Source organism: Pseudophryne corroboree, chromosome 12 (genome assembly GCF_028390025.1).
Source record: "Pseudophryne corroboree isolate aPseCor3 chromosome 12, aPseCor3.hap2, whole genome shotgun sequence".
Lineage (NCBI taxonomy): Eukaryota > Metazoa > Chordata > Amphibia > Anura > Myobatrachidae > Pseudophryne > Pseudophryne corroboree.
Genome location: NC_086455.1, coordinates 40203271 through 40229187, shown reverse-complemented (window position 1 = coordinate 40229187; position 25917 = coordinate 40203271). Strand labels below are relative to the sequence as shown.

The window sequence follows — 25917 nt, the reverse complement described above, 5'->3', positions numbered from 1 at the left end:
TATATCTTTTAAAATCATGTCCCAACCCAGTAGTTAAATTTGATTGTCCAAATGAATATTGCTATAGAGCCCCACAATCTGGTCTGTAACCAATGAAGTGATAAATGAGTGGTGCGAATAAAACAAACAAGAATGGAGACTTCTTTCATATGTTCACCTCTGATCTCCATACATTTACATACACTACAGCTCAACCACTGAGGGCGTTGACAGACAGTTTCTATTGGCCAATGTAGATGTCAATCAAAAACGCAGCAAATAATGGAGATGTTTACTTCTGATCTCTTTATACTGTATACTGCTTAGCAAATTGAGGGAGCTGACAGACAGTTTCTATTTGCTGATGTAGATGCCAATCAATAAACGCAGCCACACATTGGCTAGCTAGTATGACAGCCAGTAAGGATGGCCACTGAATGGTGTGTGACTAGTATTTTAAGAGCTGTCAACCTGACACATTGGCGGTTCCTATGACTAAGCATCTTAGCGAAATGCGCATTAGGATGACATCCAAATGCATGCACTTAGCGTGCCCCGTTTTAACTGCTTCAGGGCCAGATGCATCATCGCTTGGAAAGTGATAAAATGGAGAAAGAAAAGCACCAGCCAATCAGCTTCTAACTGCCATTTTTCAAACACAGCCGGTGACATGGCAGTTAGGAGCTGATTGGCTGGTACTTTTTTCTCTCCATTTTATCACTCTCCAAGCGATGATGCATCTAGCCCTCAATCTCTGTTCTATCGTGTGATGAAGTTGTAAATTATTATTATTATATTTATATAGTGCAAATAGAATGCAAAGGACCAATGTTGTTCTCTCAGCCTAATATTTAAATATTGTCCAGGACATGTGATAATTGCTTAGCTTCTCTTTTGAACACTGTTACGTCTATTCAGTCCATGTCAGTCTCCATTTTTATCAAGAGCATTTTCAGCTGTCCATAGCAATCCCCTACATAATATCTTGGACGCGTAAAGATAGGACAACTGCTGCTGCCATGAGATGGCCTTTTTTGCTGTGATTATCTTGAAAGATGTGAGGAGATATTTATTCTATCTGTAGTATGCACCTAGCAGATTTCCATGCTGCAGTTGCCTGACAGCTGTGCCGTGCCACCATAGCATGGACATTACACCCTCCTTATTAATGTTATCACCGACACCCATTCAAAGTGCTCAAACAGTGCTCTGCTGTTTGATTTGTAAACAGTGACACGTGGAAAGGCTGTTTCCACGCACGGAATAGTGGGGCAGATGTATTAACCTGGAGAAGGCATAAAGAAGAGATAAACCAGTGATATGTGCAAGGTGATAAAGGCCCCAGCCAATCAACTCCGTTATGTAAATTAACAGTTAGGATCTGATTGGCTGGTGCCCCAATGACCTTTATGTGCTTTATTCATGTTACAGAAAAAACGAAGAAAATAAGTGTAATTTTCAAATGTGGGGGCAGAAGTATTAAGCCTGGAGAAGTGATACACCAGCCAATCATTACGGGTTTGAAAAATGAGTTAGGAGCTGATTGGCTGGTGCGTTATAACCTTCCACTTATCACTGCTTTATCCTTTCCCCGGCTGAATACATCTGCCCCATTGATTTATTATGGGACCCTGTGTGCAGAATCTGGCTTTTGCTGTTTTGGGAAAGATAATTAATTGCAAACCTAGAACCACAAAGTATTTCTTGGTCCTACAGTAATATATGTGCCTAGTGCTACCTATGTTACAGTAGGTTTTCCACACCAGGCATACAGTAAGAAGAGTTTGAATGAAGGGTGGTGGTGCACCTGGTGCAGGTAATCTAATGAGACAAGTGACTTTGCCATGATTCTTACAATCGATATGCACATAATATATCATACTAAGTATACGTACAAGCAACTAATACTACTACAATGGTTCTCCAGAGGAACTAGACCTACTTTGTCCTGAAATTCTATTGAACTCCACGGAAACCTAAATGATGGATAATAAACTAATACTTCATTTAATATATGTGAAATATGTATGATGCGGTATATTCATGTCCGTGATAGGCCAGCTATCGATAATGCTTGATGGCTCATCCAGTATAAACAATTACTCCCGAACGTCTTATTCATAGCATCATACAGTGATTAGTATAATACAGTATAAGGCAAAGTCAGTGGAGCAGTAAGAAGTACTTTTGTGCTCTTACCATTATGTGGATAGCCCACCTTCTGGCTGTATCCTGGCGTCACCCCGATCATGCAGCGGGTTTTTGTGTCTTTAACATGCTTTCTGGAAGGAGAGGTAGACGTGTGTTTAACAGACTGAATCAATGTATGAATAAAGTGATCAACACTACACAGTGCACTATCTGCAGTGGGAATGTGCTGTCCAGCAAATAAGTATTCAGTAGAATTGTAGAATAGGCAGTAAGTCCTGGCTGCCTATAGACCTACATTTCTACAGGCCACTCCTGACCGCCTATAGACATACATTTTCTACAGGCCGGTCCTGGCTGCCTATACATTTCTATAGGCCACTCCTGACTGCCTATAGACATACATTTCTACAGGCCACTCCTGACCGCCTATAGACATACATTTCTACAGGCCGGTCCTGGCTGCCTATACATTTCTATAGGCCGGTCCTGGCTGCCTATACATTTCTATAGGCCACTCCTGACTGCCTATAGACATACATTTCTACAGGCCACTCCTGACTGCTTATAGACATACATTTCTACAGGCCAGTCCTGGCTGCCTATAGACCTACACTTCTACAGGCCGGTCCTGGCTGCCTATAGACATACATTTCTATAGGCCGGTCCTGGCTGCCTGTAGACATACATTTCTACAGGACAGTCCTGGCTGCTTATAGACATACATTTCCACAGGCCAGTCCTGGCTGCCTATAGACCTACATTTCTACAGGACAGGATTGGCTGCCTATAGACATACATTTCTACAGGCCAGTCCTGGCTGCCTGTAGACATACATTTCCACAGGCCACTCCTGGCTGCCTATAGACCTACATTTCTACAGGACAGGATTGGCTGCCTATAGACATACGTTTCTACAGGCCAGTCCTGGCTGCCTATAGACCTACATTTCTACAGGACAGGATTGGCTGCCTATAGACATACATTTCTACAGGCCAGTCCTGGCTGCCTATAGACATACATTTCTACAGGACAGGATTGGCTGCCTATAGACCTACATTTCCACAGGCCGGTCCTGGCTGCCTATAGACATACATTTCCACAGGCCACTCATGGCTGCCTATAGACATACATTTCTACAGGACAGGATTGGTGGACCATAGGCCTACGGGCTGTAATGACGCCCGAATTTGGCGGCCATGCAGGGTTCTAGCGTTTTTTTTAAAGGCGTTATTCCTTACAAGGCAAAACCATGCCTTGTAAGTGATTGCCCCCTTTTTAAAAATACCCCCAGTGTTTCTGCACCCTGCACGGCCGCCGAACTTGGGTGTCATTACATCCAGCCCTACACATCTACAGATGAAGACTGACAGACCATAGACCTACTTATCTACAGGTCGGTCATGGCTGACTGTATATCTACATATGGGACGCAGTTAAAATACAGTCTGTCGGGATCCCGGCGTTTATGGGCTTTGCATCTCAGGGATGCAGTCAAAATGCCGGCGGCTGGGATCTCGGCGTTCAGGAGACCGACACCAGAATCCCAATGCATCCCGACACCTGCCCCTAATTCCCACTCAGTTGGTGGGTCCACACCACCAACCAAGTGGGAATAGAACCTGTGGTGCGCAAGTGCAGCGAGCCCGCAAGGGGACTCGCTGCCGTTATTCCGGCACACGGTATGCCGCTGTCCGTTATCTGCTGGTATATCATACCGGACCCCTCAGTTATTCCATGTTCTGTGAAATTCTGACCACTTGGGGTCCTGTTTCACTAGATTCTATGGAGGAAATGTAAGTTTGCTTGGTCAAGCAAGTTGTAAGGCAGCTCCTAGTAATACTTCATATAATATACAAGTGCTCTATAAGTAATTTACTAAATATTTAGAGAATTATAATGTGGCAATAACACTTCTCATGCATAAAGTGTATTACCCATTACTAACAATGCTGTGCCAGCGGCTCGGAATGTATTGATTGTACTACTGCTAACGGGCATACAGCTATTAGACTATCTATACATTTTACATGAAGCAGCTGCATATTGGAGAGATTAAAGCTTTTCTCTTCTGTGTTGTCTTTGTTGAATGTTGCAAGGGAGTGATGGAATAAATGACATCACTAGTCAGCTATCCCTGCAGGGCACAGGATTGCTTTGTACCACTGCTGACAGCTGTCCACACGTATTACCATGGGGCAAGTCTTCTAATACAATGGAATAAAACCAAACAGCTTTTTTTTTTTTTTTCTCTCTTGCTCAGTTCAGTTGCTGACTGCTGTGTGCGCGTGTATGATATGTTTTTTTTGTTTGTTTGTTTTTAACATACTCCTCTGTCCTGATGATTGGTTTGTCTTTAATTCTTTATAAACAAATTTGAACATGTGCAATGTTCCAGCCCTTATTTGTGTTATCCTCTCTACTTGTGGGTGGTTATTCAGCTGCTGTAAAGTTTTTATTGCTTTATGACAAGAGTCCTAATTTTTAAAATTTTTTGGGGGGCCAATTTACCTTAAATTTGAGAACCATATTTTAGGTCATGATCCATTATTTATAATGCATTACTACTATGCAGCAGGGCTGTATACAGTAGTTGCAGAACAAAGCATGGAGCGTAAACTTTAAAGGTAATAAAACATTATATATACAAAAACATTGCAGCAGCATTTCATATGCAATAGAATCAAGATATTCAGCATAAAAGGGAAGGTATAGAACATTAAGGGGGGTATCTAGTTACCTGCGATAGTGTTGTGGCAAAAAAAATGTGTTTTTCACAGTTATTGTTTTTCACAGTTATTTTTATCACCCCTATCCAAATAGCTCCCGTGAAAACCACACATTATCACCCCTATCCAAATAGGTTTTGAGAAAAGCCGCAGACCTATGCACTTATCACGGGTCTAGCATTTATTGTGGATTATGTTCAGGCATGCAAAGCATAATTCCCAATAAATACTGGAATCGGGGATAAACTCTGGATTATTGGGGATAATTGGATAGCCCCTGGCAAACCAGTCAGCGGCGGTAAGTTACCGCAGCTAATTGGATAGCCCCCAATTATGTCATACCAGTATTAAACAATGTTTCAATTATTGCAATATATACTGTATATTAACTCTCTGCTGTCCTGTATGTTCCTGAAACAAAACCAGAATTTTTGGGGTGTTAGGGGAGAAAAAACATTTAATGCAGGTCCCAGAAAGATCTGGCTATGCTGAAAGCTAAAAACAAAATCTCCTTGAAATAACATAAATATAATTACAAATGATTTTAATCCGTGTTAGCTCTTATGTTCATAGCAGATGGTTTAGCTGGGCACAGGATGCGTTTCTTCTGTCTGACAATCAACCACCTCCAGAGTACATTTTTAGGCGTCGCATACATTCACCCTTCCCCCTCCCAGCCCAGACCCATATTCTACATTTGGAACTCGATAAATAATGCAATAATATTAAACTCTTTATTTCCCAATGTCACAGAGAAGAACATTGCTGGCAATGGAGAAGGAGGATGAGGAAGAACGGAACAAGACCATAGAGAGTTTAAAGACTGCCCTGAGGACGAAACCGATGAGGCAAGTAGATTTGATGAAATATCCCTTTTACTGGTAGCTGTGCTAATTGAACTTCCATTAACAAGGTACATGCATCTGGCCGAAAATGTTATTTATATTTTTATTTATAGATTTTTTTATTTTATTTTTCAAATAACTTTTATTTTTCAAATAGTTGGCATGAGAGTATTTTAGGGTAATAATACACAATGGAGAGTGAAGGAAAGAAAGGGGAGATTATAACACATTCAGAACAAGGCAATGCGACTAGAACGCACCAGGAGACTGTGCTGATTATTAATATGCAACATTTCTGTAACTGTGTGCAACTGAGTCTCTGAATCTGTATACGCAGTGTTATGATGCCATGGCTCTTTTCCCATGCCAAGTTTACTTCTGCTTCGTATGCAGACTCAGTTGCACATAGATATTCCAATTTTTGTGTCATCTGGGGGATACTGCCTGACTCTGGAATATGAGTGGCTATGGAGTAGGCACTAAACTAATTAATTAAGGGCTGAACCTCCCCTCCCTTATATACCCTGCCGTTCCTCAAGCTCCTCAGTTATTTATTTTTTTAGTGCCATCTGGAGAGGCGCACAGATTTTTAGGGCTTAGGTTTTCAAATATTTTCTAGTTTTTTAAGTTCTGGAATCTCCTTATGGGATCAGCTTAGGTAGGGAGCTGGAAAATCGCCAAAAGCAGCATCTCATTAAAGCCCCTGCTGCAGCCTGTTCCTGGGACTGCAAGAGGGTCACCACACCCGTCGGATGTTTGGGTCACTGCTATATATGTCAGTTAGAGGCCCCCCCTCTATCTGCTTTGCCGGTGCTCTTCTCAGAGACCAGCAGCTGTTACGATCACGGTGCCACCTGCAAGAGCAGCGCCGGCGGCCTGTGCGTTGCTTGGACTCATCAGTTAGGAAACCGGATATGGTATAAGTTGATGGGTTGCTATGGGCAACTTCTCCAATTGTCCACTCTTTGGAAGGTTTGATACACCTTCCCCTTAGGTTTATTTTTTGTTGTGTTTTCACAGTCACTATTTATTGATTTCTAATTGTCCCGTTTGTATCTTTCTTCTTTGCTGTAGGTTTGTTACCAGATTCATAGAGATGGATGGTTTAACGTGTATTTTGAACTTCCTCAAAAATATGGACTATGATATTGCAGAATCCCAAATACATACCTCTCTCATTGGCTGCATCAAGGCACTAATGAATAACTCTCAGGGGAGAGCTCACGTCTTGGCCCATTCAGAGAGCATCAATGTCATCGCTCAGAGCCTGGCCACAGAGAACATCAAGACTAAAGTAGCGGTGCTAGAAATAATGGGGGCTGTCTGCTTGGTTCCTGGCGGACACAAAAAAGTTCTGGAAGCCATGTTACACTACCAGAGATACGCCAGCGAGAGAACACGCTTCCAGGTAGGATGCAAAAATATTCTTTACCTTCATGCTACAAGGGCCCTGGTCGCCTTTACACCGTGAAGGTCCCCCTGTGCCAGCTGAGCAAATGTTCATGAGAATACAGAGTAGACTGGCTTAGATTATCTTGAGGTTTGGTGACCTCATGGTGTTTGCACACAGGACGTGAACAGAATTTTATATATAATGCATATATGCCTATTCTCCCGGAACGGCCAGGAGGCTCCTGGAAATGGGGTGGGCTTACCGGAAGAGCAGGCAAGTCTCCTGGCCGGACACCACACAAAGTATGAAAAGGAGCGATTATGGTGACAATTGGAACAATGTATTCCAGTGCCTCCCATTTTACTATGTGTCAGACTAGCAAAGTACCAATAATACACGTAATTTACATAGAGGGTATGGGACCTTAATCCTATCAGGATACATTTGTGACTACGGAATTAGGACGTAACACAGACAGTGTCTGGATGAAACCAATGAAAATATATCAATATAAATTGTCATATTATAACAAAATATATATAGAAGATAAAAAAAAAAGGGATTTGGGTTAAAAAGAGTTGCACCCCAATAGCAGATTTCAAAGTACCTCATGCACTGTATCTAGTCTAATATTGTGTGTTCTTTTGGAAGCATATGTGTCACCCTACGATTTTAGGTATTTGATCATAAGTATGTATTTTACTGCCTCAGATAATAATGACATTGGGGGTAATTTCAAACCGTTTGCACGCTGCAGTTCATCGCTGCGGTGCAAATGGGTCGGGACTGCGCCTGCACAGCGCCCGCAATGCGCACACGCGTCGTTGCCCAACGACTGCCGTCGCCGGGCAACGACCAGAAGAAAGCGATCACTAGCGCGATCGCAAGAAGATTGACAGCGGGGAGGCGTTCTGGGGAGTATATGCACCGTTTTCCTGGCGTGGAGATCCGAACGCAGGCGTGTCCAGGCATTTGGAGGGCGGATGTCTGACGTCAATTCCGTGACCTTCATCGCCGGATCCATCGCACAGGGTAAGTAACTGCAGGGCTAGTCTAGTTTTACACACAACTTTTTTAGCAAAGCAGGGCTGCACAATCGATCGCAGCCCTGCTATGCTAAAATACACTCCCCCATAGGCGGCGTCTAGTTGATCGCACGAGCAGCAAAAAGTTGCTACGTGCGATCACCTCGGAATGACCCCCATTATCCGTTTCAGTTGCTGTGATACTGACAAGTTAATAGGTTTGGGCTTTGCCTGTTCTATTTGGGACTCTGTTGGGCAACAAGAACATGCTGTTGTACTGAACAGAATATTGCAGGCAGGAGAATGCACCGGGTCTGAAGTTTGAATCCGTATAGATACTAGTTGCTGCCTATTTTGATATCCAAGCAAATTCTCCTTTATTTTGTTGTTTCTTAGACCCTAATTAATGACCTGGATCGGAGTACAGGGCGGTACCGCGATGAAGTCAGCTTGAAGACTGCAATCATGTCCTTTATTAATGCTGTCCTTAGCCAAGGATCTGGTGTGGTAAGAGTGTAACTTCTCCCTCCCTCCCCCCCCCCCCCCATTAACTCCTGTGATTTTATCTAACTCCCATCATCTGGAGCCAAACACTGATGATCTACTATAATTGTGTATTTTAAGGAAAGCTTGGATTTCAGACTTCATCTCAGATATGAATTCCTAATGTTAGGAATCCAGCCAGTTATTGATAAACTCCGGGAACATGACAATTCAACGCTAGACAGGTAGGTCATCCAGGTCATACTTGGTTGGTGCAACTGCTGTTGCGCATTTTCTTTCTGTATTGTACATTAAAATAAATGTTTTTTATATAATAATCCCAAGCGGTATTTTCCTTTCCACATAGGCATTTAGAGTTTTTTGAGATGCTACGGAATGAAGATGAACTTGAATTTGCCAAAAGATTTGACCTGGTGAGTGTCCGGACCTCTGTCAGTGCACATAGGCAAGGGGAGGGTGACATAGTTTCTGAAATTCATTCTCTGTAATTTCCCGTTTCTGCAGGTTTACATAGACACTAAAAGCGCCACTCAGATGTTTGAGTTGATAAGGAAGAGGTTAACACACTCAGAATGCTATCCACACTTTATGTCCATACTTCATCACTGCCTCCAAATGCCTTGTGAGTATATGGGCCGGCGATGTGTTTTGTTACAGGACAAGGGGAACTAATCGCATGATCCGACTTTGGGGGATATTTACTAAGCAATGATAAAAGTGGAGAAGTGAGCCAGTGGAGAAGTTGCCCATGGCAACCAATCAGCTGTTCTGTATGTTTTTAAGGTATGTAGATTATAAATGTTACTTCAGTGCTGATTGGTTGCCATGGGCAATCAGCTGTTCTGTATGTTTTTAAGGTATGTAGATTATAAATGTTACTTCAGTGCTGATTGGTTGCCATGGGCAACTTCTCCACTGGCTCACCTCTCCACTTTTATCACTGCTTAGTACATGTCCCCCTTTTTCGTAGCTGCATATAGGTGATCTTTGTAGGCTATTGCACAGCAATCCCGCTGGTCTCACAGGCAGTAGAGGTGCGACCAAGAAACATTTGAGATGTATGCAGATCTCCGGAACCTTGCACTGAATTAAATCTGCCCCCCGTTATTGAATGCTAATTAAACTTGGACTCTTGTATTATTATTACTACTTATAAAGCACCAAGGGTTATAGCAGTACTTTTACATTTACTCCGATATGTTCAGATAATACATATATCTATAAACAAAACAGCACTTGCAAGAGCTTACAATCTAACGGGGCAAGCAGTGCAGGGCACAGTAAAGGTGGGTACACACTGGTAGATATATCTGCCGATCAATTGATCGGCAGATATATCTATGGATGGATCGGGCAGTGTGTTGAGTATACACATGCCCGCCCAGTTCAGCTGTCAATCACCGCCGTCCGTTGCAGCATGTGTACCCGTACACACACAGCAACGCGCCAATATATCGTTAGATGCAATGGCCGTCGGCTGTGTTGCGGGGCCGACGCGATATGTCTGTGAACGACGGAGTTCACAGACGTATCGGCCGTACACACTGGCCGACGGACCCGCGATATATCGCCCAGTGTGTACCCACCTTAAGGATAGAACAGCAGGTCTCTGCTCATCAAAAATGCTACTGTGAAATGGACTTTTTAGCTATTTAAAAATAATACTTGTTTTTGTGAAAAAACAAAAACGTAGATAATCCCACCCAAAAGCTGCCTTTCTTTTTTGGTGGAATTGAGTAAGTTATGAAACATGTTTATTTGGGGTCGACTTTCCTCTGGTCAAATGGGTACATCGATGGCTCTGTTCTAAATGGTGACAGATTACCATTAGATGGATCAATGTGCTCATTATCTTGCATTACCCAGGCCAGACAATCTGTGGAGGTGAATCGGCAAATCTGATATATTTACCCGTCAGATTATCAAAAGTAAAAATTTCAAGCGGCATTGATATCGTGCACAGCACGCTGGGCTTTGCACTTACATTTTGACTTTAAACCCCCCTCTCCAGCCCACACCATGACCGCAATAACAATAGTATATAATACCAGTTTACTAGCGCTGCTCAGTGTCACAAATGAAATGATTAGCACCACCTGTGGTTCTTATAAAATATGTCAGTTAGTATACACCTGTGCATCAACTAGGTGATCTGGAAAACATGCACTGTTAGGGATGAGCTGCTACAGTCCATCTATAGAGTTCATTATTAATACTGTATAACATACATGTGATTATCTAGTGCATAAGGAGCCCGATATATACATATGTCCAGGGCAGTACTAGGTTCTTCTGACACTCCCCCAGATTCCTGGATTTGCTCCAAAAATCTGGATTGGTGCCCACAACTGAAGTAACATTTAGCTCAGGCAGGATGGCCCTACTGCCACATCTAATGTCTTACTGCCGGGGTGGCCGGACTTCTTGAACCTGGGATCTACTCTTTGTTCACTTACCTACCGGTGGTCTACCGGCATCAAATAACACCAATAGTGACGCACACATTTAAAAATAGCATTAGTAATGACAACATTAAGTAACACTACCAATAGTAGTGCCCACATTACAAAAAATACATTAATATTATTAAACACAATCTTGTCATGATTGTGTACAGAACAGCCCCCTGTGCAATAACCCTCCTCCCTGTGCAGAATACTCCCTCCCCCTCCCTGTGCAGAACAGCTCGCTGTGCAACATCCCCCCTCCCTTTTGCAGATGCACCATGTGCAGAATACCCCCCTTCCCACTCCCATTGCAGAACAGCCATTGTGTAACATACCCGCCATCTGCAGATGCCCCCCTGTACAGACTCCCCTCCCCCTCCCAGTGCATAACAGATCCCTGTGAAGAACTCACGCTGGTCGGCTTCAGAGGCTCCCTACTGGCTGACTGGCTGGCTTGTTTCAGACTAAGGCTCCCCGCTGGCTGGCTCCCCCGCTGTCACTGCTCCTTAGTCCCGCTGATTGGATCCAACAGGCTCACAGGCTCCTCACATTGTGGGTCGCGGCTGGCGTCATTACGTCAGCCGTGCACCCGCGCAATGCATCACTGGGAATGCTCAGAGCCGGCAAGTGGTCGCAATCTACCTGCAGGAGCTCCACAAGCTACCGGTAGATCGCGATCGACGCTTTGGCCACCACTGTCTTACTGTGTTAGCTGGCCCTGTATACTGTATGTCAGCATTAAGGCACACACTGCACTTTCTGTGATGCATATTATAGTTGGGTAAGTGCTAATATTGTCCCTTTTTTGGGCTGGCCACACCCACTCTAAAATCCTACATTTGGAATCCCCCCCCCTCTAGAAATCCTGCATTTGCCCTCTGACCCCCCTCCCCCCGCCCCCCAGTTTGTTATATATTTAGAGAACTCTTTCAGATTCGTATGTTTGTGGGGAGTGAATTTCAAATTGGCACCTGTCGATTTGCCGGATTATTTTAATAGTCTCCCATTGCATCCCGGACATAATGTGCAGGTTATGTCATTTTAGCCAGTTTGTAGAACAACCAGTGATTTTAGTGATCGGTGTGCTCTATGTAAAATGCTTTTATGATGTAGTGCAGTGGGCATCTATTATATATGGGCAAATTACTAATGAATAAAGTTTGTCATGAGAGAGGAACCTTGTTGAACTTTGCTGAATATTAGAAATAATCCTATTTTTATCTTTGGTTTTTTTTGGGGGGGCGGTGTGGGTGTCATTGGTTCAGGCTCAAAATCTTGACATATTCTCCTAATGTCAGCAACATTTATAACATGATGAAGCATGTAGCATCCATCGCAAGTATTAGTTTTACATTGTCAACATTTTGTGCCTCAGCAGCTGCGATACAGTTGGCATCTCGTGTTTACATTGCCTTGGGCACTATTCTTGTGTCCCGCTGTTACAGAATCTAGCTCCCCTGTTATTTTGCATTCTTTCCTCGCTATATTACATTTTTGCTATATCACAACTATTAATAGCAAGCTCATGTTAGCTACACTTGGTGACAGTTGTTTAATTGTTTGTTCCAAGAACATGATAGTGTATCAGATACGTTGTGCATTGAAGGTTATGCCCTTGTCCTCTGAATAAAAACTTTCTGTAGTACTACATGAGAATCTCGTCTGCCTTTTGTATTTCTAGACAAAAGAAGTGGCAACACTGTGCATTACTGGCTGCTTCTGGATCGGATAGTTCAGCAAATAGTAATCCAGAATGACAAAGGACAGGACACAGACATCTCTCCGCTGGAAAATTTCAACGTCAAAAATGTTGTTAGAATGTAAGGAGACCTCATACTCCAGACCCTAATGCTACCTTAGCCATAAGACTGATTAAGCCATGTGTAGAAGTTTTGCACAGTGCTTTTTATTTTTATTTGATTTACAAATTTGTGTTCCCAACATATAAACATATAGGGGGGTATGCAATTAGTCTAGGTGAAAAAAAAACCTGTGCTTTTCGCTATTTTTAGGGCAAATGGGAATTTGCCTTATGCAATAGCAGGGCCAGATTTTCGCCGGGGGCCGTTTCCTCAGATTTTGAGACATTTTTCGCCAATGCCTTTTCACTTAAAAAAAAAACAACAAAAAAAAAGGTGAAAAGGCACTGGCAAAAATGGACGAAAATGGCCCTAATTGAATACTCAGTGGGGTGAAAACATTAGCTCCGAAATGATCGGAGAGAATTGCATACCCCCCATAGTTAGAGTTATTCAGTTATAGACATAGTTTGGCTTTTGATACCATCCACAAATATGTATCTATAGAAGGCCTGCAAGTAATTAAGATCAGTGCCATCTCATACCTTTCTAGTGGAGGGGGTTGCACATGTGCAGATGCGCGTTTCACACATGAATACAGATAAAATTGGCTTTTAAGGGTTAAGTCTGGAATACAAGGGGAGCGGCTTGACACTAGAAGCGCTTTCTGCTCATCGCAGTCCCCGGGGGAGAAATCGCCTACTCCTTGGGCTGCCAGTCGGGTGTACGATTAGCAGTAGACCGCATTTACAATGTGACACTAGACCTAATACAAGTGCAAATACAAATCTACTGACCCGTAATGACAGGGTGATATTCTTTTAAATTTGCTATACGGAGAAGTGCAGGCTGTTACAATATGTTATCAATGTTTCAGTCTTTCAGAGTAAAAGAATGTGGGCTGTGTCCTTCAGTATGTTGGAGCAGGAAGCCTGGTGTGCGTAGTGAAACACAATCACCATCACATCATATATAGTCTATTCAGTATGTTAGAGCAGGAAGCCGGGTGTGCGTAGTGAAACACAATCACCATCACATCACATATTGGGGGTCATTTCGAGTTGATCGCTCGTTAGCTATTTTTTGCAGCGCTGCGATCAGAAAGTCGCCGCCTATGGGGGTGTGTATTTTCGCTTTGCAAGTGTGCGAACGCTTGTGCAGCCGAGTGGTACAAAAAAGTTTTGTGCAGTTTCTGAGTGGGTTTGAACTTACTCAGCCACTGCGATCACATCAGCCTGTCCTGTCCCAGAATTGTCGTCAGACACCCGCCCTGCAAACGCTTGGACACGCCTGCGTTTTTCCAACCACTCCCAGAAAACGGTAAGTTGACACCCACAAACGCCCTCTTCCTGTCACTCTCCTTGCGATCGGCTGTGCGAATGGATTCTCCGTTAACTCCATCGCTCAGCACCGATGCGCTTTGTACCCGTATGAAAGCGCCTGCGCATTGCGGTGCATATGCATATGCAGTTTTGCCGAGTTTTGACCTGATCGCAGTGCTGCAAAAAATAGCTAGCGAGTGATCAACTCGGAATGACCCCCGGGTGTGCATAGAACACATTCACCATCGCATCATAGTCTCTCCAGTATGTTTAGCTTTATTATGCTCCAGAAAGATCTCCATCCAAATTTTGGAAATAATACAAATAGTTCTAAAGAAACTCGCTTCATGTCCAGTTTGCTTTAACATTCCGTTTTACAATGGTCCAAACTGTCACTTATATCTACAGGCTGGTTAATGAGAATGAAGTCAAACAGTGGAAGGAGCAGGCCGAGAAAATGCGAAAAGGTACATACCTATAGATTTGTAATGTTCACGTCAAGTCTAGAGGAGATCTTTACATCGTACAGTGTGCCCTGGCTGTGCGATGGTTTAATCATTGGCGTTTCTATAATGGGTACAATATGTGTGGTGCATGCGCGGTAGCCAAATTGGTCTCCGGAGCATGGCGGCCACCATGTTTCCGGAGTCCAGTGCATGCGCAGTAGACTCCGGCACAATGCCGGAGTCTACAGCACTGTTCAGAAGAGGGTGCCCACCCGGAGGTGCACACGGGCCCCCTCCTCTGTAGAAACGCCCCTGGGTTTAATATTGGAGTCTACTCTAAGAAAAATATTGGGTCTCGCCAATATTGGTAACACTAACAATAAACTGCAGATATATTTATTATGCATTATTATTATTATTATTATTATTATTTATTATTATAATTATATCATTACAGAGTTGACTTTCTAGTTCGATGCAAATTATTTTGGCTTGAATAAGGACATAGTTGTTAAATCCTAGAGCTGTGTAAGCTTAGTGGTTGCCTACAGACTAGAGTATTTCTTCATATTACTGACAGCAGATATATTCTGGTAAAGCTTTGCTCCAAGATGAGTATTGGGGAGATGTATCAAACCTCCTGAAAAGGACAGTACAAATTAAATCCGCTTCTAGCTGTCATTTATCAAGTGCATTCTATAAAATGATAGGTACAGGTGTATCCATGCTCATCTCTGCTGCAACACAGCTTGCTGCATTACATGCCGGGCTGCAATTATTGCAGCCCATGATCGATCCATTAACTCCTAATGGAATGAATGTAGGGATCACCGGCTGCGAATAGTCACAGCCCGGTGTATCGTGCACCATACTGCATCGTTGCAAGATGAGCATGGCCATTGCTATGGGCAACCTCTCCACTTGTCCTCTTTAGGATGTACAAGTATATGTACATATATCTCCCCCTATATGTCACTCACAACTTGGAAACCATTTACTATGGTACTTCGCCATCAGTCTGTAAAACCACATTTACATTATTCTGTGAAAAAGAGTTGATGTAAAAACCAAAAACAAAACAAAAGGCATTTTATTGTAATTACCATTAAATTAATTTCTCCGAATCCTTTTGGGGGACACTGGTAACCTTGGGGCGCAGTACAGGATGTGGCACTCACACTTCTACAGCTCATTTGTAATGTAGCTCCTCCCCTATGTAACCCCACCTTGCTCCTTAGTTATTTTATCTAACAAGGCCCTCAGAGTACGAGTAAAATAACCAGATTGTAACATATTAACCACAGAAGGATTGGACCATAGTATCTCCCAAGCAGATTTAGGGAAGCATTTAACAGTAAGTACAAAAGTCCGGTTTTCGCTTCCATCCTCCGGGGGGCACTATTAACTTTGTGGGCGTCCCAAAGCCGTACCTAGGGAATGGTATACTTGAAACATCTGTGTGAGCAGTGCCATAGCTAGGGGTGTGCAAGCTATGCTGTCCCCCCACGGCCCCTGCAACTCCTTAGCCGTTATCCTTCAGCACAGTGCAGATGCTCCAAACACACGGCCCATGCTGCTGCTGTAATTCCCAGCGCTGAGGACACTGCCGTGCTGTTGCGGCACAGTGTGTGCAACAAAGACATTAACCAGAATGAAGTACTTGGGAGATAGACCACCATATACTTTAATTTAGTAGAAATGTATACATGGAATCAGCCCAGGTAGGAATCTATACCATAACATCTTGGAAGCTTTTGCCAACCTGGAAGATCTGGTCATGGGGCCCTTAAAATTAACTGGTCGAGACACTGTTTCGGCTGGAGCACAGCCTGAAGCCCCAAAGCTATGCCTGAACCTCCTGGCAGACTAGTTTATGGCCCTCCTGCGGGTTGAGAAGAATATTAATAACAGCTCAAATCATGAAGATACATCCTGCATTATGCAGCCATCTTTGGTGTTCCTACAGTATTCTGCTAAGGCATTAAGAAAAAACAAAGGTGTAACAGCAAGGAAGGGTTATATAGGGGGAGGGGGGGGGAGCTCTATTACAAACGATTTGTAGCAGATTGAGTGCCAAATCCTGCATTTTTCCCTCTATACCCCACTGTTGTGCCCCCAAAAGAGGATGTGAGCTAAATTAAATGTATTTTGAAATATATATTTTTCTGTGCCATCTACGTAGCCGATCATGAAGTTTAGTCATTGACTTCACTAAACAGACTAGTGAAATGCCCACATACTGTAAGTCCTTTGTCCAACTATCTTCAGAATTAAATTTTATTTTTTAATAACAGCCACGTTCAACCAGGGATATCTGAAAATCCTGTACTAGCCCTAGAATCTACTCAGATGTTAAATAAAAAAAATAATATATAAAACTCTTTAATATGCACTTAATCTATTCATGTTAATATACTGTATATAACCTATTCTCGTATGTAAAATGTGATCCGGATTATCGTCAGATCGCTTGACTTGTCCCTTTCTCCTATTGCAGAGCACCACGAGCTCCAACAGAAACTGGAGAAGAAAGAGCGAGAGTGCGATGCGAAGACTCAGGAGAAAGAGGAGATGATGCAGACACTGAACAAAATGAAAGAAAAGCTGGAGAAGGAGTCCAGTGAGTGCAAGCAAGTGAAACAGCAGGTGGTGGAGCTCACAGCCCAGATCCAGGAGCTGAACAGTGTGAGAAGCCATTACATTCTTCTGTATTTATTAGGTGTGAAACCCAGGACTGGGCACCTTGAGCTGCCACACACAGTTTTGTTACTTCTTACCAACATTCAGTGGTTATTTAGGTGGTTTGTATTACTATGTGTTTATATAACACAAGTAGTGTTGTCTGCTACTCCAGCTGCTGAAGAACATCTCCATAGGCAGTGTCTCTGATGGTACGTAGCGCTGCAGGAGAGATGAGAGGCTGTGTCCTAGCATCAGACAGCCAGTGAGGGTGTGGTTCGTTTTATCGACAGTATCTAGGTCGACAATGTTTAGGTCGACCACTATAGGTCGACAGTCACTAGGTCGACATGGATGGAAGGTCGACAGGGTTTCTAGGTCGACATGTGCTAGGTCGACAGGTCTAAAGGTCGACATGAGGTTTTTTTTTTTTTTTGGGTCGTTTTCTTCGTAGAGTGACCGAGATCCCAAATTAGTGCACCGTGTCCCCTCGCATGGCTCGCTTCGCTCGCCATGCTTCGGGCATGGTGCCTTCGCTCCGCTACCGCTTCGCTCGGCACACTTTACCGTTCCAATAGTAGTCCACGTGGATCGTTAAGTATGAAAAAAATCCCCAAAAAATTAAAAATGTGAAAAACTCAACTTGTCGAAAATATTGAATAGGTTGGAACCCCTTAAGACCTAAAAAAAAGTCGAAAACTGCCGTCTTTTCGTCAGACGGCAGCTTTCGACGTCAATTGAATATACCCCTATATCATAGATACAGAGCTATAGGCAAAAGTTTGGGCATCCTTGGTGGTTAAATTGCATGTTTTGCTAGTGTCTAAGTGACAAGAAGTTAACTATACTTCTGCAGGATACAGATGTAAACATTACCTCTTTGTGCACACTTCAACGCGCAAATACTAATTACCGAATTTAATTTAATGAAAAAAAATGTGGCATTTGTAAAAGTCGGACCTTTCTTCCAATTGATTTATTGAGACTTCTTTGTTTTTAGTATATAGAATATATGTTAAATTTATGAAATTTACATTAAATACCTTAAATGTTAAATTTCTAACTTCTCAGGATGTTGTCTACTTTTCGACAATTATAGTCTTTTCCAAACAACTGACTGGGGTCAAGACTTAAAATAAAAAAATAAAAAAATTATATATATATATATATGATAACTGCCTGTTACAAAGCAGAAGGCGGCTATAAAAGACTATATTTAAATCTATCTCTGATAGATCTGTTCATAAACTTGTCAGATGTAATAAGCAGAACCTACACATTACGGCACAGGGCCTGCAGAAGGCTTAGCTGACACGAGAGCAGAGGTCATAGAAACATAGAATGTGAGAGCAGATATGAACCACTTGGCCCATCTAGTCTGGCCCAGACACATGTACACGCACACACTTATTATACACTAGACTTAATGTTGTTGGAAGCCAATTAACCTACCAGTAGATTTTTGGATTGTGGTAGGAAACCGGAGCACAGGGAGAATATACAAACTCCACACAGATAGGGCCATGGTGGAAATCGAACCCATGACCTCAGAGCTGTGAGGCAGTAATGCTAACCATCCATACTGCCCACATTACAATGTTGCTTGCACAAAAATGATCCGCAAATGGCAATATTTGAGAAATGCAAAACTATGATGCAACAATAACTTTTTTTTTTTTTTGGCCACAATCACAAAAATAAATAAAAATTGTTGAAAAGAAGATAAGACGCCCACCGGAGCCATCAAACTTATTCACAACTGTGTACACATACGCAGCCTATACCCAACATCAAATTAGAGACTGGAACCGGGCCAAAACTAGGATTTTCGGCACCCGGGGCAAGGGATAACAATTTAATGGGCCGACTGGCCCTGACTACGTGAGGAGATTGCGGCGGGCGGGAGTAGAGGAGCAGCAAATTGAGGGAGCCAGGCAAGGTTCTCGCCGCTCCCTAAATCCAGCTCCTGGGGCACGTGACCCCTTAGCCCCCCTTCCCCCCTAGTTACAGCCATGACTGGACACAGCAGTAGCAATGCAGGAGCCAGGTTTCCATACGTACATGATTGCAGCTGACGGCAGATAACCACCCAAGATGTGTTTTAAAATGTAGGGACACCATTCCTAATGCAACAATAGCCTGACGCTTAGAAAGGGTGTTGTTTCTGACAAAGGACTTTGCGGCTGACCGGTGACCAAATTTTTGCACTTACCACATTTACAATTTAATTTTAATCTGTTAATTTGCAAATTAAAGTAACTGTGCCTTTTAAATGTACTGCATATGTCATGTTTTATTTTGTACCCAGCAGAGGTTGTACTAATGTCTTCCATTCAGTGGTTCAGTGAAATGTGCACTTTGACCAGGGTTGTCTAAACTTTCACACAACTTTCAGTGTGTATGTCCGAAACAATTTGCATTTGTGTATATACTGTACTAGAGGTTCTCAAACGTGGTCATAAGGAACCCCAACGGTCCAGGTTTTAAGTTTATCCATGCTTGGCCACATGGACTTAATAAGTACCTTGGTCAATTTGATTTAACCATCTGTGCTGAGCCATGGAGTACCAAAAACCTGGACCCTTGGGGTGCCTTGAGGACAGTGTTTGAGAACCTTTTGGTGTATATTTTAATACAGTGCTCAAATCCACTCCTTGGCACACAATAACAGTGTGTGTTTTCCATATCTTCTTGTTAGGACACAAGTGTATTCATTATTGACTGATTAATTTTGTGGTTCTGTGAGGAGACCTGGAAAACATGCCCTGTTAGTGAGTCATGAACAAAACTGAACCAACGTACTTCTTTCCCTCGTCTAAGAATATCTCCCAAGAGCTACGTCTCTCATTCACACTCATTACTTGCAGACTTATTTTTAACTCATTTAACTATAGGTGTACAAAAATATGTATATGTGCAGAATATACTAAAAAGCTCCTTCACCTTTCAGCGGGCAATCTGTGCCCCCGTTCCTGGAGGTCCTCCTCTACCACCAGGCGCACCTGGTGGTCCAATTTCTTTGCCACCTGGAATCATGATGCCACCACCACCACCACCACCGCCTGTCCCAGGTGGAATGGCTCCTCCACCCCCGCCACCACCTCCTCCGCCTGGAGGTCCACCACCTCCACCTGGTCTTCCATTTTTAAGTGGATTAGCTGCATCTCCTGGAGCTCCATTAGGTCCATCATTGAAAAAGAAAAATGTTCCTCAGCCAACGAACCCCCTCAAATCTTTCAACTGGTGTAAACTGCCAGAGGTAAGTGCACGTATGTTTTCATTAACTGCATCGTCTTTAAAATATATTGACATACATTTTATTGTTCTACAATTTTAGAGGGTTTCATATAGTCAAAACGTTTTTCCTCGGTCAAAACTGTAAGAATATTTTTTGCTGGGCTTTTACTAGGAACCCATAGAAAGTTGTTTGTGCAGTATAGAGAATAATGCACCCAGTACTATAAAACTGTAAAGGAGATAGAGGTCACTGTGGAGGACGCTCGCCATACAAAGCCATATACAGTAGGTCCAGCGCTTTTATACAGAGAAACTACAGAGAGAATATGTTAATTCTTACATTAACATTAATTTAGTGAGACACTGGGGAGTAGCAAAACTAAGCCTTGGAGAGCCAATCAGCTCATAACTGTCATTTTACAGGCTGTGTTTGAAAAATGACAGTCATGAGCTGATTGGTTGGCACTTTTATCTCTCTACAATTTATCACTCTCGAAGGAGATTAGTACATCTGCCCCTGAGGTCATTGTAATAGAACACACATTTACACGCTCAACACACACAAGAAAACTAAACGCATTGGTACATCGATGATTAAGCACTTGCCGAAGAGCTGTTTATAGTAATTTATAATTTAGAAACCAAATTAGTCATTTTATTTTTCTTGGCTAATATTTTATCTTTACGGATTCAGTTTAGCACGTCCCTGAATTGGAGGTCGGTATATTAGGAAGATTCTCTTTAAGTTGCATCGGGCATGAATAGATATCTACCAGTAGAAGAAAAATAGTATATTTATGTTAACTAAAAGCGATATATTTTTTTCCTCTAGAATAAGTTGGATGGAACCCTGTGGGTTGATATTGATGACAGCAAAGTTTTCAAAATATTAGATCTTGAAGATATTGAGCGAACATTCTCAGCATACCAAAGACAGCAGGTAATCCTCCGCTTTATAGCAAATGTTGCGTAATATTGGTGGTTTTAGATCACAGGAGTCAAAAATAGGAAATTGGTTTTATTTGGAGACTAAGGGGGTAATTCCAAGTTGATCGCAGCAGGAATTTTGTTAGCAGTTGGCCAAAACCATGTGCACTGCAGGGGAGGCAGATATAACATGTGCAGAGAGAGTTAGATTTGGGTGTGGTGTGTTCAATCTGCAATCTAATTTGCAGTGTAAAAATAAAGCAGCCAGTATTTGCCCTGCACAGAAACAAAATAACCCACCCAAATCTAACTCTCTCTGCACATGTTATATCTGCCTCCCGTGCAGTGCACATGGTTTTGCCCAACTGCTAACAAAATTCCTGCTGCGATCAACTTGGAATTACCCCCTAAACACGAAGTGGTCCTTCCATTATGGAACACCAGTAGATCAGATGTGAAAAAACTACTTCAGAGAAAAAGAGTTTAGGAATTATTAAACCTTAATTTTAGTTCTGAAATTTTTGCTTATTAAACACTGAAGTTGCTGGTTGGTATGAAATCTGTTTTATTGCAATATCGTTGACCATCTAAATGATTATGTAAATTACGATACCCTAAAAAGCAGTAATTTATCTATTGGCAACTTCTAGTACTTGCTGTGTTTGTGTAACATTATTCATGAAGGTGTTCTACTAAAAGTAACTGAAAGCTCCAAAAGTCACAGGACTGCTTTGAAACTATAGTAAGTTTTATTTTTTAAGTGAACATTTGCCATTTAGGTAAATGGAGTTTTTCTCTAACAATTTTAAATGAGATTCTTTCAACGTGATTGATAAAAGTTGTGTGGAGTTATTATCATAGATTGTATTGCTAAACTAAATGGCAAATGTTGAAATAAAAATATTTATTATATACAATATTTATGTGGAGCAGTACGGATGGTGTAATGCAGTGGTTCTCAAACTCGGTCCTCAGGACCCCACACAGTGCATGTTTTGCAGGTAACCCAGCAGGTGCACAGGTGTATTAATTACTCACTGACACATTTTAAAAGGTCCACACACAGGTGGAGCTAATTATTTCACTTGCGATTCTGTGAGGAGACCTGCAAAACATGCACCGTGTGGGGTCCTGAGGACAGAGTTTGAGAACCTGTGGTGTAATGGTTAGCATTACTGCCTCACAGCACTGAGGTCATGGGTTTGATTCCCACCATGGCCCTAACTGTGTGGAGTTTATATATTCTCCCCGTACTTGCGTGGGTTTCCTCCGGGTACTCCGGTTTTCTCCCACAATCCAAAAATATACTGATAGGTTAATTGGCTCCCAACAAAATTAACCGTAACGTGAATGTCTGCGGGTTCATGTGATAGGGAATATAGAGTGTAAGCTCCTCTGGGACAGGGACTGATGTGAATGGGCAAATATTCTCTGTAAAGCGCTGCGGAATATGTGTGCGCCATATAAAGAACTGGTAATAAATAAACAAACAAATATGTGCATGTATCTGTATGTGTGTGTGTAAAATAAATATAATATATATATATATATATATATATATATATATATATATCCATTATATCTATATATATATATATATCTATATATAATGGAAATATGGGATGTAGTTACATTGCCGGTGGTCAGGATACCGATGCCAGATTCCCGGCGCTCAGGGGCTATTCTCACCCATAGAGTGGGACTAGAACCTGTGGGGACTGCAGCGAGCCTGCAAGGGGACTCTTTGTGCTCGCCCATACTGACGGCTGCCCATCTGTAAATCCTGCTAAACCCATATATATATTATTATGAGAGATGGATATATCTATAGATATATATTTTATTATTTATTATTGATCATCATTATAATATTTGACTATTTGCCATTTAGGTAAATATAGTTTTGCAGTACAAATCTGATGTAATGCCTCAACTCAATATAAAAACCTTTAATAATGATACTCATTTAAAAGTGTTAGAGCAAAAGTTGAACTAGTTACATTTTTTTTTTTTTTGTACAACAAATATGGTTTGTTTTTCCAAATGTAGTGTTTCCATAGGACATACTGTAAAATAGAGTTCAGCAGAGGTCCCTGATCCTAGTGAGATGCGAAATCATTTTCAATACAGTTCCATTATTCGTTATATCGCACAGGTTTAGATGAAAGAGTTTAGAAACAACTGCTTGTTAATTGTCTGATGTGATCCTTCTAGGGTTATTTTACATATACGTATTTATATGATCATTAGGTATTATACACGCAGTACTGTATCACCTATTGATGAGAGCACCCTTGTTTGTCAATCAGTACTTCTAATTAGAACAAGTGTATCAGACTGAGGACGGAGCCATCCTACCAGTGCATGACAATTGTAATTACTTTATCGTCCATTTATTTTGTTATCTCTGACTTGCTTTCACAATGTATTGACTTTGCTGAGCCTTCGTGTTTTACCCGGATGGCTCTTTGCTACCAGCCTCTGTCTAAAATGATTCTGCTTTGGCCACTCTCTATCTCCTCCTAATTTGCTGCCACCGCTGAATTGCACGCAATGATTGCCTCTTTCTTCATGCTTGGCTGCTGATATGGCTGCAGGATTTCTCCATGAATGGCATCAAACAGGTGAGTGAGCTACTGCTACAACTCTTGGCGCCTTTGTTTTCTAACTATATATAAAACGTTATCACAACAACAGTTGAGTATTGTGTCAGTAATAGGCTTAGTTGCAACACGATGTGACTAGATTGCACCAGGAGACTGTGCTGATTAATATGCAAACACTTGTATATCTGTGTGCGACTGAGTCTGTACATAAAGCACAACGGAACTTGGCATGGAAAAAAAGCAGTGATTACTGCATTGTAGCACTTCATATACAGATTCAGAGATTTAGTCCCGGATGTAATGACGCCCTAGTTCAGCGGACGTGCGGGATGCCGGCCGAATTCTGATTTTATTTTTTAAAGGAGCAATCACAAGGCATGGTATTGCTAGGGATTGCCCCTTTAAAAAAATGTCTGAACTCGGGCGTCATAACATCCAGCCCTAATGGGCCGTACACACATACCAATCCGCCGCCGAGCTGCCCGACGGCGGATACGGGCGACCAGGCGGCGGGGGGGAGGTGACGGGGGAGTGAAGTATCTTCACTCCCCCCGTCACCCGGCTCCATAGCAGTGCAGGCAAATATGGACGAGATCGTCCATATTGTAGTGATGAGCGGGTTCGGTTTTACTCGGTTTTACTCGGTTCTCAAAACGGCATCTTATTGGCTCACGAATGTCACGTGTTTTGGATAGCCAATAAGGTTCTGTTTTGAGAACCGAGTAAAACCGAGTAAAACCGAACCCGCTCATCACTACCATATTGGCCTGCATGCACAAGCGACAGGGCACCAGCGATGAACGAGCGCGGGTCCGCGCATCGTTCATCGCTGCTGCCTCCACACAGAACGATATGAACGAGTTCTCGTTCATTTATGATGGAGAACGTTCATATCGTTCTGTTTTATCTGCCAGTGTGTAGTGCCCATTAGTCTCACACAATTATACAAATGTCACATACAGTATCAAATTAATCAACACAGTCTCCTGGTGCCGTATGCTAGTAGAGTCTCACGGAACCTGGCGTGCCAAGAGGAGCGGTTTGGCGAGACTGTGGGCAAAGATGCATGAGGACATATCTGTATGTATCCACAAATTGTTTGTATTGTCCCAATATAACTGCCAGTTCTGACGGAGATAGTCATGGAAAGTTGGACCATGACCTTGAATGGATGATCTTTGGCCAGCGGCACTAAATGGCTCCTTTTGGCCATTTGTGAGGAGCGCCAACCAACAAGATCAGAGCAGAGATGGGCACTGCAGTCCCCATATAATTCTGTAGGGCTGCAATGTAGTAGTATGCACAAGCTCCGGAAAGTTGACTTGTTCGTGATAGGCAAATCCATCTATACATGGTGTTGCCTATCGAAACTTCAAAATAGGGTGAATGTCCCCTTAAATACAATTTGAAACTGCAATTTCCAGTCTCCTGTGCCAAAAACAATTATCAGGAAGCTTAAAATATTTTATTTTTTCAACCGGCATGGCCAGAAAGATCTAAATATTCACAATGGAAAACAAAGTATGTCCCATTTATTTTTTTTAGCTTTGACTCTTTCAGTACTCACCAGAAATGTCTTATCTTACCTGTTCAGATAAAGTTGAAGACCAGAATACGCGAAAGGTCAAATGCACAAAGCAGTGAGATTCCATATATAGGTTGTGCATAGACCTTTACACATGTATGTTGTAGAATACAATTAGTAGACTGTTTCTTTTTTTCTCTGTATATTCAGATTGATTATTTTAAATACACAGGGGCTCTTCAGAAGAGATACATTTAACGTTCCGGTAGTGTATTTTTTTTTGTTTGTTTGTTTTTGCAGTTGCAT

General features: G+C 42.3%; 1 protein-coding gene across 7 annotated transcripts in view; it reads left to right on the top strand.

Moving 5' to 3' along the window:
* Positions 1 to 25917, top strand: part of DAAM1 (dishevelled associated activator of morphogenesis 1) — a 237831-nt gene that overhangs the window by 160743 nt on the left and 51171 nt on the right. For 5 of the 7 annotated variants that reach the window (XM_063947378.1, XM_063947382.1, XM_063947381.1 and 2 more), the window contains exons 5-17: positions 5610 to 5704; positions 6776 to 7109; positions 8516 to 8626; positions 8744 to 8847; positions 8970 to 9036; positions 9128 to 9245; positions 12752 to 12890; positions 14600 to 14658; positions 17135 to 17322; positions 20267 to 20575; positions 21386 to 21493; positions 24078 to 24104; positions 25844 to 25876. In XM_063947378.1, the coding sequence (XP_063803448.1) occupies positions 5610 to 5704; positions 6776 to 7109; positions 8516 to 8626; positions 8744 to 8847; positions 8970 to 9036; positions 9128 to 9245; positions 12752 to 12890; positions 14600 to 14658; positions 17135 to 17322; positions 20267 to 20575; positions 21386 to 21493; positions 24078 to 24104; positions 25844 to 25876 (1692 nt within the window). The remainder of the gene's footprint in view (positions 1 to 5609; positions 5705 to 6775; positions 7110 to 8515; positions 8627 to 8743; positions 8848 to 8969; positions 9037 to 9127; positions 9246 to 12751; positions 12891 to 14599; positions 14659 to 17134; positions 17323 to 20266; positions 20576 to 21385; positions 21494 to 24077; positions 24105 to 25843; positions 25877 to 25917) is intronic. The other 2 variants (XM_063947383.1, XM_063947384.1) reach the window with 2 other exon arrangements.